The sequence below is a fragment of the Hemibagrus wyckioides genome, linkage group LG03 (genome assembly GCF_019097595.1).
Source record: "Hemibagrus wyckioides isolate EC202008001 linkage group LG03, SWU_Hwy_1.0, whole genome shotgun sequence".
In the NCBI taxonomy this organism is placed as follows: Eukaryota; Metazoa; Chordata; class Actinopteri; order Siluriformes; family Bagridae; genus Hemibagrus; species Hemibagrus wyckioides.
The window spans coordinates 16600821-16618656 of record NC_080712.1 but is presented as its reverse complement, the minus strand read 5'-3'; the positions used below and the strand labels follow the sequence as shown (position 1 = coordinate 16618656).

Here is a 17836-nt window from a genome sequence, read left to right as displayed (position 1 = left end):
TCTGGTTAGAGTGATTATATCTGAGGTAACAGGTCTCTGACAACCGCAGTAGTCTTTTGTGCCTGGTGTGAACTTCAGTTAGATTTGTGGCCGAGTTATACAATGCTCTTGAGAACCTAACGGCCATGAAAGGTGAGCCAAGAAAAGAGATTTTCAGCATACACTTTTAAATAAAAGCTGTGTTTTGGACACTGAGATGTTTGACTAATTTCTTTGTCATGATTTTAGAGAGATGTAGTAAGGATGGGAATAGATATAAAAAGAAATGGGTTAGAGATTAAGCATTATTGGAAAATAAAATCACAGATAGATTACTAGACTGAGAAGAGAGGATTAGAATTGCAGGGTGTTGGCTGCTAACAGTAATACCAGATTTTTCTCATTCTGTAATTTTAAGCTGATTATATCTCTGATCTCATTCTCTTTTTTTGACTAGATGAACCAGCAGATGTCTGGGATGAACCTCAACGGTGCTCCCATGGCCTTTGGGCAGCCCGGGACCACTATGGGAGGCTGGGTGGGGCCTCCTTCTGGTCAGACCCTCAGTACCCAGCTCTGGAAGTGAGTGAACAAGGGAGAGTGGAGGACAATAAAGGGTGCAGCATCCCTCCATCCCTCCATCTCTCCACCCTTGACCAACCGCCAGAGCACACCAAGAGTTTTATCCATGTACTGCTCTTTTTTTTCTCCCCCTCCCTCTTTTTTCCAACCATAACTCTTTTACTGGAGGTTGTCAGTTCAACCTTGCTCCTGTGAGTCAACCGAGTGATCGAGAGTGTGAAGAGTTGAAGAGACTGGCAGCTTTGTCCGTCTTATTTGCAGTTTTTTTTCTTCTTCTTCTTCTTCTTCTTCTTCTATATATTTTTTGGGTTGAAAAAAAATTACATATCAGCGAAGAAAGCTGCTGGACCAATATACAAGCGTCTAATATATCATTACCAAATCAATAGTGAGTAATAGTATTTAAATGGCAGAGATATGGCTATCATGTTTGTGACTGACCCGTCCCCCCCCGCCCCCGTCCCTAACCTTTACCTTAACCACTGTATATGCCCCATATCCTGAAGCCCTGTAGCAGCTATCGTATGATCCAATGTACTGTATGTAAGCATAAGATAGAGAAGCAGTCAATCCCCCCCATCACCTCACCCACCCTGTACAAGCCCATCAGCTTCATCACCCTCATCCATCTTTGACTGTGATGTTTTAATGTGTGCATTACAGAGAAGCACAGTTAGCAACAGGCAAATAAACCTGGACGACTCAGCAGCAGTGAAATGGCCAATGGGAGAAAGGGGATGGAATATTTAATTGAGCTACAGGGAACAAAAGTGGGAGGTAGCTACAGAAAGGATTTGTGTGCAAATAGGAAATTTTAGTAGTTTTTTTTTTTTGGTTTTTTTTTTTATAGAATCGAACAAATATACACATATGAACATGTTAGTCCCATGACTGTGGCAGAGTGAAAGTCCACTCAGACAGGGTCCCTCTGCTGTGCAATAATGTGAGTATCCACACTTCGTCATCCAGGTTTATTTCTATAATGTGTTTACATTTTCTGGTGCCTAGTACAGAGGAAAAAAAATGTTATTTCCGTGCATTAAACAGTGAGTAGCCATGAACTATTGTGTGATCCTTTTTTTCTTAATGCCTCATTTATTGTAAAGTTCTCATTTTGTTTTATTGTGTTTTTTTTTTTTTCTTCTTTACTTTGCTTTTAAAAGAGGGTCATTTGGAATAAAGACAGTTGTAATCTGAAGGTTTGCTCCTGTAGTGCTGGGTTCAGGTTGTTGGCACTGTCCTGGATCTTTCATGTCCATTTTCTCACGCTCATAGCAACACATTATGGCAATAAAGTCTTTTTACAGAAAGCTTTATCCAATAACTGCTTAAATACAACAAACTTGTATAGTTACAGTTACATGTGTCCACTGAATGTACATTTAAGACACATGTTCTTTCTCCAACAACTGGCTCTTCTTCAGATGCTTCCTGCTTCGTTCTCCAACTGCTCCCAAGTTTATATTAAGTTCTCCAGGATCTAAGAGACATTGAATCATCATGAAGATTTCATCAGGTGCTAACACTCCAGATTTTCTCTTCAGTCTTAAGGTAAAAGTTTCTATTAGCAGCCAGTGAAGACAGCTGTACCGAACGATACAGGTTTAAAAGTTCTTTACAAGTAACCCAGTATGCTTCCTCAGTGTGATGGGATTTTTTTATTAACAAAGTGAAGCCCAGCCAATTTATGCAGCCAGAAATAAGGTCACAAAATTGGATGGTCCAGAGTGTTGAGCTGAGGTGACACAGACATCAGAGTTCACACGGCTTCCAGCATGAATCAGCAGGCTATCAGTCCAGAGGTTGACACTAATTGGGGAAAGTACCAGGGATAGTGGCTACTTGGTGCAATATGCCATAAGGACTATGCCTCCCACGCCAGTCCTGTCCTCTAGACCTCAATCAGAACAGAGTCCTGGTGCCGCTTGGGTTCGTTGCCCAGGTTGACCTTCTCTGTGCGGGTGTGCCAGACCAGGACCTGAAATAGAAAATCATCTGTTCACAATGGAGACATCAACATAGCTGTTTTTCACAGTAAGAGTAAGGAGCTTTGGAGGAAAATAAAGTGAGAAATAGGGGGAAAATGAGGGCAGAGTCATAGAGCATCTACAGCAGTAACCCTTCAGTGGTGCAGTTTCGTGCTGTTCGTGTTCAAGGTCGATGCTGTCAAGCATGTAGTCTCCCTGGCCTATTGTAGCAGCTTCTCTTAATTATAAGTGAGAGTCGAGCACAAGCAGCCGTGTGTGTACTGTTAACGCAACCTCGTCCAGGTGTGACACGTCACTTCCCAAGCACATGGTACTGTTAATTGGCTTGTTTTGCATATCTAACAAGACTAATTCAGCAGCCAGTGATGCAACACCTTGAGGTTGATGAGGAGTTCATATCGACTGACTATTTCAGTTAACTTTTCAGTTAACAATTCTATTCTTCTGGTTTTTCATCTTATGGTATGTGTATGAGGAAAGAGCTTACACATTTTTAAAGTTGCATAATAAAACGTTTAGGTTTTTAGAGACTCAGTCAGCCATCACTGCGTCTGCACTCGTGTTACTGGTGGGTCTGAAACTTAAATTGCTGCCTGCTCTGGCTGTGTTTGTTAAGTGGAAGGCATCAAGTCATGCGTGAATAGAATATTTACATAAAATGCTTCTGAGATCCGCCTGAGATCTGACCGAAGGTGGCATACATCTATTGTTTGTTGTCCAGCATATGCCATAATCCTGTGCAACAGCTAGCCCTTAAAAATGGTGATGGAAATTCCAGAGGTAAATTTCTAGTTAAAAATAGTTGGGCTGTTCATTTTTATGGGTGTCAAACAGCACTTTATTCCAACTAACCAGAAGCTGGATGTTGATATCTTGGCAAAGCTATAACCTACGCTTCAGGGGGTGTCTTTAACAGTTCATTATAGGTACTTTTGTAGCTGTCTTCTACAGTTTTTATTTATATATAGAAATAAGTATAGACTATATCTGAAGCTGCAGTTACTGAGTCTGATGAGGCTTTAGACTGAAATATTTTTTAAGGCTGAGTGCATTGCAGAGAGGAGGAAGCGTCTGATTGATTGTGTTGTGTGCTAAGCTGGCAGGTTCTAGACACAGAGAGTGAGATGCATATTGACATTAATAAGCAGGAGAGTCTCTGAATCGGGACTGAAAAGGGCTTCTCTCAGAGCACAAGCTTGTTCACTCTCGAGCTCTCTGCCCTCCTTCAACCTCCATCTTTCCACATCTGTCACGCTGTCCTTCATTCGCCCATTCTATTTCCCTGTCAATCTCAGCCTCTGCCTCCCTCTTTCACTTCTTCTGCTTTCCCACCCCCATCCACCATCTCCTGATTGCTCAGCTGAGTCTCTCAACCAAGCCAATCAGTCCAGCATCACGACCCTTCCTGTTGAGATGCATGCTGGGATCTGCCTACCTGTCTGTGGTACAGCTTGTTCTCTGTCATCCCCGGAGATGATTTTAAAACATTTATAGAAGTTTGACCTTTTCTTAAGATGTGTGTAAAGCTTTGCTTGGATGCACAGATTTGTACACGGCTGTGACAGTGAGTGAGCTGAATCCTGAATGTCAAGACAAAGACGTCTTGCCTTAATTTTTTTTCTTGATGAGTGTTTAATTGAATGTCATCTATCAAAATAAGCGTGTTACAATCCATACTCATTTAAAGCCAGTGTGTTTCTTTAATCTTGTGTCCGTCACTTGCAGCATTCTTTGAGGTGTTCTGCTGAGTCCAGTGTTCACTTTATGAAGCTCAACAGGATAATTATGCTTTTAGATCTTTGCTCGGTTGAATATGGAACCTTTATGCAATGACTGATAATGATAGCAGTGTAAGACGCTGCTGTACGACGTGCGTCCTCCACTGGCTGGCGCTGGTGATTAGTGGTAATGTCAGCTCTGCTAATAGTCACTATTAATAACCCCAGCACTGCTGCCATTAGGATAATTGGGTGATAATGATTATGGCACTAGCTGTGACATGCAGGGGATAGGAAGAGAAGCTACTGTGAGACAAGGTGCAGGGAGAGGCCTACACCCAAAGTAAGGGGATATTACCAGCTCAGACATACGTGATGACCCTATAATACTCCAACCTACAATACACACTTTTTAGTCTGAAACAAGATATAGAAAGCAATTTATTGTAATTATATACAAATAAGACGTGTAAAGTTCTAAACTAAAAAAAGCCTGAAGGATTCACTGATATTAAGTGATTAGGTTTAGGCTGGATTATGGGTACAATTAGGGCAAAAATAAAAACAAAACAGTGACCCACCCCTTGGCATTTATCACATAGGAATGTTTCCGTAACTGATTCAGTTATCACTAAAAGGTACACTGTATGACCAAAAGTATGTGGACACTTCATCATAACTCCCATATGTGCTTGTTGAACATTTTACTCCAAAACCATGGGCATTAATATTGAGTTATCACTTGTACATCTTCCACGTTTCTGGGAACTCTGTGCAAAATTTTGGAACTTGGTTACAGAGAGCAGAGAGTGATGTCAAGACAAAGATTGGACAAGAATGTCCAATCAGCCACAAGAGCATCACTGAGGTTGAGCATGCAGTCGGTGTTTCATCCCAACCTTGTCAAGCCATGTCTTTCAGCCAAGTCAAGTGGGTTTTTATTGCCATTCCTCTATACAGTATGTATACACTGGAATGAAATGTCATTTCTTCAGGACCATGGTGCAACACATAACAGTACGCAAGACTACATAATTTACAAATACACAACAGTGTCAGATGACTGCATGGCAAATATTACACTGAACAGAACAATAAATAGACAGTACATGGGTTGTGAACTATTAGTGTAGCAGTAATAACTATAGTGTTCTATGAAGTGACTGATGCAGCTTTATAAAGTGCAATGGTATTGAGTCATACTGAGTTAGGTGCCCAGTTGAGTGTTAGGAGGCAGCAGGATGTTGATTTATCTGACTGCCTCAGGGAAGAAACTGTTGGAGAGTCTGCTGGTTGTGGCACAGATGCTCCTGTACCTTCTGCCAGATGTTCACAGGATGGGTGACAGGGGCAGCAGCAGCATTGTGGATGCAGCAGTTGATATGAGAGTGATGATGGGTAGAGAGACCCTGATGATCTTTTCAGCTGATTTCACAGTCTTGCGATTGGAGAATGTGCAGATCCAATACTGCACTGTGAGACAGCTGGTCAGAACTATAGAAGGTGGTGAGGGGAGTTTGTCTCCCTTCTGCAAAGTCATTCTAGATAATTGTGTGCTTCCAACTTTGTGGCAACAGTTTGAGGAAGATCTACATATGGGTTTGATGGTCATGTGTCCACATGTTTAGTCATATAGTGTATTTTATGTTGTATGCTGTAGGGCAGGTGTGTCCAATCTTATCTGCAAAGGGGCAGTGTGGGTGCAGGTTTTCATTTCAATCAAGCAGGAGTCACACCTGATTCCACCTGTTTAATCAACTCATCTTGGTTTTCAGTAGGCTCAGGTGTGGCTTCTGCTCAGTTGGAATGAAAACCTGCACCCACATCGGCCCTTTGCTGATAAGATTGGACACCCCTGCTGGAGGGCATGGTACTGACCTGTGTGCAGTTGCGAGCCTTTGGCTCCAGATCCTCCAGCCTGGTTATTTGTTTAAGGAAGTCAGACTCCTGCATGCCTGGCTTGGCTCCTCTCCTCTTGAACAGAGCTCGTGGGTTTGCTAGGATCACCTGGAGGTTCACGGCAAAGCCTAAGACATTGACAAGAGTAGAGAAATTAATGCAGTGCCATGTGTGAGAAGATTGAGTTTACTGTTATTTTCCCTAATTTCACTCTTCATTTGACAGTCTTATGGTATTCAGACACTTTTGTACACATCTGTTAACAAGCTTCAGCATCTCCAAGGTTGCAAGCTGATCAGCTATTCACACTTACACACATGGGCTTTCAACAGAGAACATAAACATTTAAACTCTGTGATATAAAAGTTTCTCCGAGTACAATATTGTCACTTGATTGAAAATAAAAAAAAAAGTTCACCATATCCCATCTTTTAAATGTTCTAAAATATTTGCTCTCTTGTAACTTATAAACAGTTAGTGGTGAGTAATGTCAGTAATGTCCTCTGTAATAACAGTGAAATGGCCTCCTCCTGTGAAAGGAAGCATTTCTTGGCCACGATGAGAAACCGAAAGTACGACACTCTGTTTAGTGAAAGGTGACATCCTGTCTTGCTGTCTGTGCTTAACATTTCGATTCCATTTTGCCATCGTTTTACATTTAATTGCATGTCTCTTTCCTCTCCTGCTGATGTTTAAAACTGGCAGTATGTCCTTTGGTGCTCATTATAATAGGGACTTATTTTGCACTTATGTATTGTTATACTCTAAATAAAACCTGTCCCACTCCTACCATATGCTTTGCCACTGCGCGCACACAATTGATTTTTCCCTTCATTTAGAAGTCCCCTTTAAGTCTTCACAGAAAATGGTTTTTAGACTGTCTGCAACCTAGAAAAGGGTTCATATCTTATTTACCACTTTAGAGTCTGCCACACAAAATCTAAATGGGAACAGGAGCTGAGGTATGGTGGAAGGGAGCATTGGGAAAAGTAAAGGTGAGCACTAGGGCAGTGCTTAGAGCTCATGTTACTAAATTAAAATGGTTAAAAGCGCAAAGACTGTGACCCTGGGCATTGAAGCAGCCAGTCTTCAGCTTACACTCTTGTCCTGCAGGAAGCTCAGGGGGCTCTCCTGTGCATTATTTGAGATATTAAACAGTTTAATTTTACACTTAGCCCTTGCCCACTGCTGCCAATTATCAGGGTGCTGGTACATCCTATCCTCTGCCAGCCTCATGAATCTAACATGGTTGCCTTTACTGTACCTTACCTTTCCCAAGGTGGAAACTCTTTGTTTTGTTTATTCCTCCTTTACATTCTGCCTGGCAGCCAAATTTTACAATATTCCTTGATCTTTAAAAGATAAGTATTCATTTAGAGTATACAGCAATTTTCTTTTTTTTTTTCTCAAGGTTGCCTTCTTATTCGTGCTTTACTGTACATCCTTCATGACACCTACTTAACTAAACATCTGGGACTCTATGTTGTGAAAAATGACTTGAGTATCTGGGCTTTTTAATGCCTGCTTATTGTTAGAGGTAGTTATAGTGCACATTTAATGCATCCATTTCTTCCGTGACATACCTGCCTTTTCATTTCAGCCAGTTCTTTTACACAAGCCCGAACACATCCGCACAGTGTCTTTGTTGCCTTGCTGATTTCCCTGGCATGTGCTCATTTGCCTTCTTCATATGTCTTTGGAGTAATTTTAATACTCCATAATAATCCATCTAAGTCACTTACAAAGACTTCACAGTCGTATGTAAGGATTGTGTGGTGGGTTGCATAGAAAACAGTTTCATTCTAAAATAGGGAAATAAAAATCCAGAGGGAAATATAGCCCTCGGTTGTGTTTTTTATCCCAGGTACAGGCTGATTTTTCTAGGACGCCTGTGCTTTAGCTAAAGCCACCTGGGTTTCTGCCACCCCCACAGCGACAGTCACTTCACTGCAGCAGAAAGGCTGAGATTCAGCCGAGCTACGCAACTGTGTCCCTGCTCTATAAGTAGAGCTTCGAGGTACATTTTCTCATGAGCCTTGCTACAGTTTATTAATAGATGATGGTCAGTCAATTTTTGTCTAATGCTCTTAGCCTTTTTTTAACTACATAGCGTTTTGATATCGCTCTTGTACAAGTGCACCGTTATATCCGAGACACTTTGATAAAGCTCAGAGGGAAAGGATTTATTATATTTTATTAAGGCTTTGCTCTGTTTTGCTCTCCATACACTCAGCAGTGTTCGTGGCCTCTCCAGATTTAGTGTTCTAGGCACAGGAACTGTGTGCACCTTTTGCTTGACTGCAGCTATGAGCAATCAAAAAAATCACATTGTGCTAATGCAGCCCACTCATTGCCTTAGACACAGACAGGTTGGGGTGAGTCACATGGGCAAAACCTTGTGTAGCTGCAATGCAGACTTTTTTTTCTTACATAAGTAAAGCTACATGGCAAATAGCAGAGTTAGAAAGGCTTTTGTGCTAGGACAAACACTTGAGCCCCTCTTCAGGTGAGAGCTGCACTTGAAAGCAGTGTGAGAGGTGAGGAGGGACCTCCTTATCCCGCTATTGTGTTTGTTCTTTGCAGGACCCAGACAGCAGGAATACTAAATTCGCCTCATTGTTCTCTGCTTTTGTTCTGAGGCTGGTTTAATAGATCTGGCTCATGAAGCTTAAATGGTTTTTGAGAATTTTCTACAGAATTTTAAACTGATGCTGATGTTACAGGTGGCTGATCCAGAAATAAGAAGAGGAGCAAGCTGGGGAGGGATAGAGGAAAAGGATCACAATACTGATGTGAAGCAGACTGCGAGCAGGAAGAAAGGCGAGAATGATGCATTCTCCTGTTATCAGGCATTAATTAACAGCACAACATCCAGAGGCACTGCAGGAGCCTGGAGAGTTCTTCACTGCATTCTGCTTTGCTCTGCATTGCTGCTCTCGCTGTATGTCTGGAGCTCTGCCATTCTCTTTATCCTCCTCAGTTTGCAGTATGTGAACTCTGGCACTCTGCATGTTTCAGACGTGTCAGCACCTTCCTGCCACACTGACGTTAATACACTGCCTTAGAATTCACTGCTGCTATTCCAAAAGAAATGCATTAAATCAGCAGAATGCTGTGACTTGGAGCAGAAACAGGGAGCTTCACACTTTAATGCCCTGCAACGGAAGCTGTGTTATTACTGTTGTCATAGGTTAATTTGTTTTTGGAGGGAAAGTCATTATGGACATTAATTAAGAGCACCCCTTAGTTCTCAGGGAGTCAGCATCCTGTCAGCTATGATTGATCTACGTCTCAGAGCCATTATTTCCAAATGCATTCGGAGACTAATCTATCCTTTGAGGTATGATAAATAGTTATTTGGATTGTTCTGCACCATAACTGACAAACTGCACAGGGCAACATGAAACATGATAGTGTTCTAAGCATAGATTTAGTTGTTGCCGGCATACAAAAAAAAACAGAGCAAAGAACTTGCTATAACCTACTTATGTTGTGATCATCTTTGTGTCCAAGCACTACTGCTAAACAACCATTTAGCCTGAAGAGCACAAAACGCTGCCTCAGTCTTTTTTTCCATAAACTGCCCAAAATCAGCTCCTTATCTAAAATATGTTCTTGAATCTTATAAACTCTATATGTTATGATATAATCCTTTGGGGAAGATAATATCATTATTTGAGTGTTTGAATATGCAAATACATGCCATACAACACTGGTTTATCAGGAGAATGAGAAGAAGATGGGCATGTACAATTTTTCAGCTTAAAAAGGTGTATAAACATTTTTACTTTGTGGAACCTTTGCATTAAGCAGTGTCTTTTTTAATAACAGGAATTAAATCAGGTTGTAAGTGATTGTAATGAGTTACTATAGCTGTCTGTATTCCATGTATTTCACACAGCCCATGATCTCTTAGTAATGCATTGCTGTCAAGTTTTAGTAATATATCTATCACGTTTTAGTGATATAATGTATATAGATAATGTTTAGTAATATCTCTGCAGATGGCTTGAGTGAAGTTTGTTTTGTCATTCTGCGTCCCATCATATGAATTAATGCAGGTACAACCAGTCCAGCTATCCATCACACATCATTGTGCAAGTGGCATAAACCTTCTTACTTCTTGCACTTTGAGACGGAGACACAATGTCCTTTTATGAAATGTCATACAGCTATAATGTTCTAGCCAAATGTCTGTTCATGTACACCAGTTAGACATAACATTATGACCACCTGCCTAATATTGTGTTGGTCCCCCTTTCTATCAGAACCAGCATAAACTTCTTCAGCAATCTGAGCAGCAGTAGCTCGTCTGTTGGATCGGATCACACGGGCCAGCCTTCGCTCCCTCTCTTGCATCACTGAGCCTTGGCCGTCCATGACCCTGTCCCCCATTCACCACTGTTCCTTCTTTGGACCACTTTTGATAGATACTGACCACTGCAGACCGGGAACACCCCACAAGAGCTGCAGTTTTGGAGATGCTCTGATCCAGTCGTCTAGCCATCACAATTTGGCCCTTGTCAAACTCGCTCATATCCTTACGCTTGCCCATTTTTCCTGCTTCTAACACATCAACTTTGAGGACAAAATGTTCACTAGCTGCCTAATATATCCCACCCACTAACAGGTGCCATGATGAGGAGATAATCAGTGTTACTCACTTCATCTCTCAGTGCTCATAATGTTATGCCTGATCGGTGTATGTATGTATTCAATATAGTGACGATAAAAGACGTTAAATTACTAAATGCGTTAAATCTTGCCATAGACTGTTTAAGACTTTTTTTAAGCCTGGACAAGTCTTACCTGCCATGTCGATGGCAAAAGGTCGGTCAGCCTTCCAGCCTGTGTACCAGCCCACCACTTTGCCCTTTTCTACAATAGGGCGCTCATACCTGCGACCCCCTACGAGTCCCACAGGCCATACAGATACTCCTTTAGTTGAACGCATCTGAGAGGAGAAAAAGAAAAAGCATGAAATACACTTTAGAGACAATATGTGCGCTAAGACTATGACACAATTTATGTTTAATAAAAAGCTTCAGCAAGCAAATACTCCACCTGTCTTTCCTTTAGGGACTGCAAAATTCATTTCTAGATAGAAAATGTTTGGATACTGTTTGTGTTGATCTACTGGTGCTTGTTGTGAGGCCATCTATTTTTATTGAATTTCAGTAGATGAGAGAGGATTTCTGTGGGATTGTATTACAGCACATCGGCTCATTTTCAGTTTGAATAACCTCATCCATCTGCAGCCACTGTGAGTCTGGAAAAGCAATAAGATCATTCACACCTGACGCAGCACACAGTTTATACTGCAGATAATAATTTTGATGGTGGCTTTCTGCTGGTGCAAATTAAAACAACCTAAAGCTAAATGATCTTTTTGCTCTTTTCACTAGATGAGAAAAGAAACTATAAAGTGTGGATAGAATTCAAGGAGTGTGTGAATAAGCCATTTTTTTTTTTTCACTTAAAAAGTCAGAGAAGGCATTAAATATTAAATGGCTGTGCTACTCGTGTAAGCATGGTACATGGCATTGTGAAGTGTCAGACAATGATGCCTATGGGCTGGAGGAAGCTTTGAAGCTCATGCTCGGAGTGTTGCCGTGTCTGAGCAGCTTGGCTCTAATGCTGTCCCTTCACCACCCCCTTCCCATCTGCTCCTAGGGACTTTTCAAAGGCTTCTCCTCTGTAATGGGTCTCTATAAATGGGAGTCTAAATCAAAGCCAGAGAGCCGGAGAACTCTCCAGTGTAGTGAGGACATCAACGCCTGCAGCTGCACAATCATCCCTCTGACTCATCAACTACAGCAGCTCCGACATGCATCAAATGCAGCTGGATTCATCGCTGTCAGAGAGCAGGGCAGCCTGGTTAAAGATGCAGTAGCATCCTAACGGCTCTTCCGAGGTCAGGCTTGAGAACGCATAACCCTGACAGTGCAAGAGCAACAGATAATCAAGTCTGATAAAGAAATCTCTAATATCTTGAGGAACATTTTTAAACAGGAATAAAAAAAAAACATCAGTTCTCTGTGAGCATTCAAGATGCAATGCAATGTATAATGTATTCATTTTCAGCAACTGCCTTATTCTAGTTAGGTTCATGATGAGTCCAGAGAGGTGTACACCCTGGGATGCTAGTCCATTGCAAGGCTAATTTAGAGTAGCCAGTTCACCCATTGGGAATATCAGAGAACCCAGAGGAAGCCCACAAAGACATGGGAAGAACATGAGAAGGTCTATACAGACAGAACCTCAGACCTTTGAGCTGCAATGCACCAATACAACTTGCAGCACCATTATACCATTAAATGTCAAGTTGAAAATTGAAATTATGCTCATCACCACAGGACAGAAAAGACTCAAATATATAATATAGTGTGCCAGTGCTATCTGAGGTAATCATAATGAAGGAGCTGCCTCTTGTTATGAATGTGACTGATTTGAGCAGTGATAATAAGGCACTTAGACTGCTGTGCTCCAAATCAAGCCCGAGGTGTTTTATGCGCTCATGTTGAGCAGGGCTGCATTCATCAGCACAATAGTGTTATGTTTTGCCCTTTATGGTCTATTCCATGTGCTCAACTCCGTGTCCAGCTGTGTTGAGAAAATGAATTGAAAGAGACGAGGCGGCGGAGAAAAAGAGGAACTCTGAGGACAAAGCTACTGCTGATGGCGTAAAGAGAGTTTGTCACACTTACAAGGCCTGTGGCATGAAAACAGCTGATCTGGAAGGCAATGCATATAGCACTGCTATACGTGAAGAGAAGGCAGAATGGAGAGAATAACGACTAAAGCAGGAACAGAGGAATGCGTGGTTGATATTGAGATATTAAAACGTAAGAGATATGACAGATTTGAGTTATGAGATAAAGGTCTACAGCCTAGAGTGGGGTGGGGTTATAGAATGGGAGGGAGGGAAGAAGCAAATAAACAGGACTGTGATCAAAGTGAAAGGCAGAAGGAAGAATGAGTATGAGCAAGAGATGTTGAGAAGATGAAGCAATATATGAGAAATTCCTCCATCAGCTGTTTATGTATTCCATGGACCACAGTATTTTCCACTTCTGTGCTCTGCAGAAATTCAGGACAGACAGCTGAAGTATGGAGATATTTCAGTGTCAAATTTATTAAATATATTTTTCTTTAAAAAATGCCAATGTTTCATTACACTTTCCTTATTTATTAAATGCAGTAAAATGTGTTATCTCTGTGAATATTCCATTTTGCTTTTGTCTTTTTTGCACATTTGTCCAACTTTATAGTCAGATAAACACCTTAAATGTCTATTAATTGCTTGGAATTTGGAGCAGCAAGTTCTCTAGCCTTCAGCCACAGGCACTCAATGAACCGTGACATTTCACGCAACATGACAGAACTATCTGAACTGAGGGAATCTGCAGCGCTTCCATTATCCTGGAACTGAAGCTGCCTATCAGTGTGGTCACACTGCCTTCCATTAACACAAGTGACAGAAAATACAAAAGGCTTCTTATGATTATATACAGCTATTGTGTGAATAGTGAACAACTGAGCAATTTTAAGCTAGATAAGTTTTTTAGTATTATGGCCATATTAACTTTTGGTACCTATTTTATTTTCCTTTTAAGAAAAGAGTGGTTGTTCACACAGATAAGGTTAAATATTTCCTCAAACAAGGTTATTTAAAATGTCACTCAGCACAGGGATTGTGTTATTGTACCTTACTGCTTGCTATGAACTAGACCCTGGGACTGAGGGCTCAGGCCACAATAACTTTATTTAATGTAGAGTCCTTTGATGCAGCTTCTTATGAGCACATATTGTGTATGTGATTTATACAAACTTGTTCACAGACAGTGTGTTCACAGTGATAATCTGCTTCAACAAGTTCCTTAAAGCATTTAAAGCAAGCAGCAGTGTTTCTGCTGCTCTGAGATCCCTGATATATCTTTACGTGTTTCACAGCGCTAATCCCACAAAACTTTCAGTTTCTCGATTCCACAGTGTACTGACACTTCACTCATATTTCTGAACTAGCAGTGCAATTAAGCTGATTTTATTTCCAGGATCATACAATTGGCCAATTTCCCTTCGAGGTATCAAATATGCATCTAACAAGTTGAAGTCTCTCTAGTCCATCAAACCCTAGTCTGATTTATTTTAAAAGATAACAATCATCCAATAAAATGGTCTTTTTTAACTATGCTTTGTGAGAAAGGCTCTTTTAAAAACCTTTCTCAACAAAGGCTTACATTCATTTTGATTGAACATTTAGTATTAAGGCGAAGGGGATTTATATTGGGGTTAAACTAGGAATGTGAAAGGATGTCAAGCCAAGCTCAGCTTCAGGATGAGAATATATTTTAAATTGTTTTGAATCATTCATTCATTCATTCATTCATTTTTAGTAAGTACTTTATTCTGATCTTACAATTTTCATAAAATCCATTTAACTACACTGCATGGCAAATCTCACAGACACACAATCCATACACAGATACATACTATCTACACTCATGTCCCTGACTTTCCAATCACAACTAGGATCTCCCCTGAGTTTGGCACTGCATGTTAATAATGAAAGTTCCTCTTGTCCAGTGGATGTTCATAATCCTTCTTGCTTTTTTTTTTTTATAGTACCTCAGATTGCTACATAAATTAGTGAATAATGCCTCAGCCATTGCGTAGCTCATACTATTTTCCCTGACATAACTAAAGCCATTCCAAAGCTTTCAATGTCTAATCTACTTTGAATAACCAGATGAAATTGTCCCTATTGAGCTTCCCAGCTAAATCAAATAAGCTTACATCATTATACAGTTGGCCTGTTTAATGGATTGATCGTTTAATTAAAATTGATAGGCAGTTTGTGCAACCTAGATAATTGTCTTTAAAACAGTTTAGATTAGACTTCAGTTAAGAGCTGAGTGAACTATGGGTGGGCAAAGGAAAGGATTATTATAAGATAAAATATGTTCATTCTGCTAGGCTGTCTTACTGTTTACTGTACCAGGCATCTTTATTACATTTCACCAGAAGACATTTAGGTACAATGTTATAGGGCAAGACTGAAAAAGGATCGGTTACTGATCATGCAGTTGTAGCTTGGAAAATAAGGGATAAGGGAAGAAACCTCTTTTAATCACAGTTAAATGATATTGTTTAAAAAAACTGGTCCCACACAATATGGAAACCCCTAATGCCAAGTTTCTTTCCTGAACACAATTTAGATGATGTTTGGACTCATTCGAGGGGCTGAGTCAATCATCGGACAATAAAGGCACTAGGAAGAGTGTTTATTTATTTATTTTAAATTAAGCGATGCCTGGAAATAAGCACGAGCTTAAGGCTAACGCAGTCACAAATAAACTTTTGCTATTTCTGTTTGGGAATGTAATGCAAGTGTACCTCTTCAAAAAGCTCCAGGCTGTAAGTGTTATCATCGTCGGCGAAGAACACCACTCCGGAGTCGGTGGCTGTGCGGTGCGCGCGGAGCCACGAGAGCGCTGCGTTCCTCTGCTCTGTGGCGCGCGGCATACCGGCCCGTTTAAAGCGGCGCGGAGTGAGCACGTGCAGGTGAGTGTACGGGACGCGCGCGCGCGCTAAGAAGCGCGACACGAGCTCGGTGCGACTTGCCGAATCCTCCACCACAATCCAGTGAAAGTGCGGGACCTGGCGGAAAGTGTTGGCCAAGCGCGTGAGCTCGGCTTTCTGCACGGCGCGGCTGTACGTCGGTGTGATGGCGTAAATGAGTGGCGGTGGAGGCGCGGTGCGGTTGAGCGCGTGGACAACCGCGTCCCGCCGGGGCGCGCTGCTCAGCCGGGACAGGTACGAGTGCGCCGTGTTGCGCACGGAGGACCTCTTCGTGTCGATGTCTATCACGATGATGACGATCAGCACCCACGGAAGCAGGATGAAGAAGCGACTGTAAAAAATGGACTTCATCATGGCAAAGTTATGATGCTGCCGGAGACGCGGGGATCACCAATCCATCTCAGTCAGGCGGGATATTTTAACACAAGTACATAAAGGATGCGGAGTAAACAAAAACTTAATCTAACATAATCTAGTCGAGCTACACCTATTGAAATACATCTTTAAAACATAGAATGAGTTTACTTTTTTGTGCTTATTTCGCTTCTCACACAGTCCACCAGCTTACGCAGTTTTTACAGCAGCGCTTTCCGAGGCATCCTGTCAGTTTCCAGTCTCCTTTAACCAAGGCTAAAGGCGAGACAAAAACGACATATTCCTCCGCTGATAATTAGATGATGATTCATCTAATGATGATTCCTCCTGCATTGAAAGCGACGGCAGAAATAACAAACAACAGGTAAAGGCATTAAATTGAATCCACAGAAAACAGTCCCTGAACGCATAGCTGGCTTTGCCTCCATCTCTCCTCTGAGATGCGCTTCTGAGCTCTGAAGCTGAGCAGAGAAGCAGTGCGCAGGTCCAGCTCTGATGCTGCTGCTGCCTCAGAAATAACAGCGCTGTCATGTGAGGGACTGAGACTTCACTCTCTTCATTTGTGTGTGTGTGTGTGTGTGTGTGTGAGAGAGAGAGAGAGAGAGAGAGAGAGAGAGTGACCGGAATACTAAATAATCTCACTGAAACGCAAAAGGATTAAATACCCAGTAAATTGCCAGTTACTCATTCTATATTTCTGAAAATTAACAGAGATACCAAAGCTACCTGAGTTTGTCTTTCGGGACAGCATCCTACGCTTTTTAAGCAACGAGACTTAATTACAGTAACCACAGCATCAAACTAATCCTTGAACCTTGCACTGTGTTTCTATTATCATCATTAATATGGCTGCATAGGATAATGGATGCATTATGCGTGGGCACAGGGTACACCTTGGAAGTAAGTCTTGCCAGCTAAATCACAATACAAATATATTACTTTTTATGAAATTCATGCAGACCATAAATCATCAATCCCATGTGCTTTTAAATCAGTGTAGGTGTTCTGACTGAATCTGTTAAGTATTTGGAATCACTGTTCTGACTTTCAATGTATCTTGTCATTTTTCAGTCTTTCAGTTTAGATGACCACATCAGTCATTCTGGTGCATTTTACAGCTAATTTATCTCTCTTTTGATTAGTCATTTAAATTAGGAATTTTGAGAATATTGGTATCAGTATCAAGATCGGGCAGCATGGTACCACAGTGGGCATTGTTGCCTCCACTGGTTTGATCCTGTCGTTGCAAAGCTTCTGTTCATGTTCTCCCCATTTCTGTGTAAGTTTCCTCTGGGTTCTCCAGTTTCCTCCCACATCACACAAACAATCCAGTAGGTGGATTGACGAAGCTAAATTGCTTTAGGTGTGAAAAGAGTGGGCAAATGGAGATCTGAGATGAGACAGGATGTTTCCAGAATAAGATTTGGATCCATTATGACCATGACCAGGTTAAATCAGTCGTTGAATTTGAATGGATGCATCAAGATGCGCCTATTTATAGGATGTATAGTATTTTTGTACCTATCATGATTTTTTTGCTAGTCAACAGCAATGTGCTCTTCATGCCACTGTAATTTTCCACTTTAAAAAAGATCTTCTGCCTCCTCATGAATGGTGTGATTGACTGTGCTGTCTGTACCTCTCATTCTTCTTTTTCCCTGTCTTGCTGAGACTGAAAGCTCCATCTGTTGGACTTCATTACATAAAAGCATA

The 17836-nt window shown here is 41.3% G+C and overlaps 2 protein-coding genes across 5 annotated transcripts in view; one reads left to right on the top strand and one right to left on the bottom strand.

Moving 5' to 3' along the window:
* smap1 (small ArfGAP 1) overlaps positions 1 to 1622 on the top strand; it is a 111047-nt gene extending 109425 nt beyond the window's left edge. For all 4 annotated transcript variants that reach the window (XM_058384116.1, XM_058384108.1, XM_058384131.1 and 1 more), the window contains one exon: positions 437 to 1622. In XM_058384116.1, coding sequence (XP_058240099.1) covers positions 437 to 565 — 129 coding nt within the window. In that variant the 3' untranslated portion in view covers positions 566 to 1622. The remainder of the gene's footprint in view (positions 1 to 436) is intronic.
* A 235-nt stretch (positions 1623 to 1857) lies between these two features.
* b3gat2 (beta-1,3-glucuronyltransferase 2 (glucuronosyltransferase S)) lies at positions 1858 to 16662 on the bottom strand. The gene is made up of 4 exons (XM_058384145.1): positions 15563 to 16662; positions 10976 to 11120; positions 6146 to 6294; positions 1858 to 2539 (listed from the first exon to the last, which is right to left on the bottom strand). Exons 1-4 carry the CDS (start codon positions 16100 to 16102, stop codon positions 2453 to 2455), a joined length of 921 nt encoding a protein of 306 aa, XP_058240128.1. The 5' UTR covers positions 16103 to 16662; the 3' UTR covers positions 1858 to 2452.
* Between the last annotated feature and the right edge of the window lie 1174 nt (positions 16663 to 17836).

Excerpts from the sequence above, each read along its gene's own strand:
- b3gat2 (XM_058384145.1), bottom strand. The coding sequence starts at position 16,102 with ATGATGAAGTCCATTTTTTACAGTCGCTTCTTCATCCTGCTTCCGTGG. Across the intron at positions 11,121-15,562 it reads GCCTGGAGCTTTTTGAAGAG|ATGCGTTCAACTAAAGGAGT; the intron begins GTACACTTGCAT and ends TTCTCCTCTCAG. Across the intron at positions 6,295-10,975 it reads TTTTGCCATCGACATGGCAG|GCTTTGCCGTGAACCTCCAG; the intron begins GTAAGACTTGTC and ends TCAATGTCTTAG.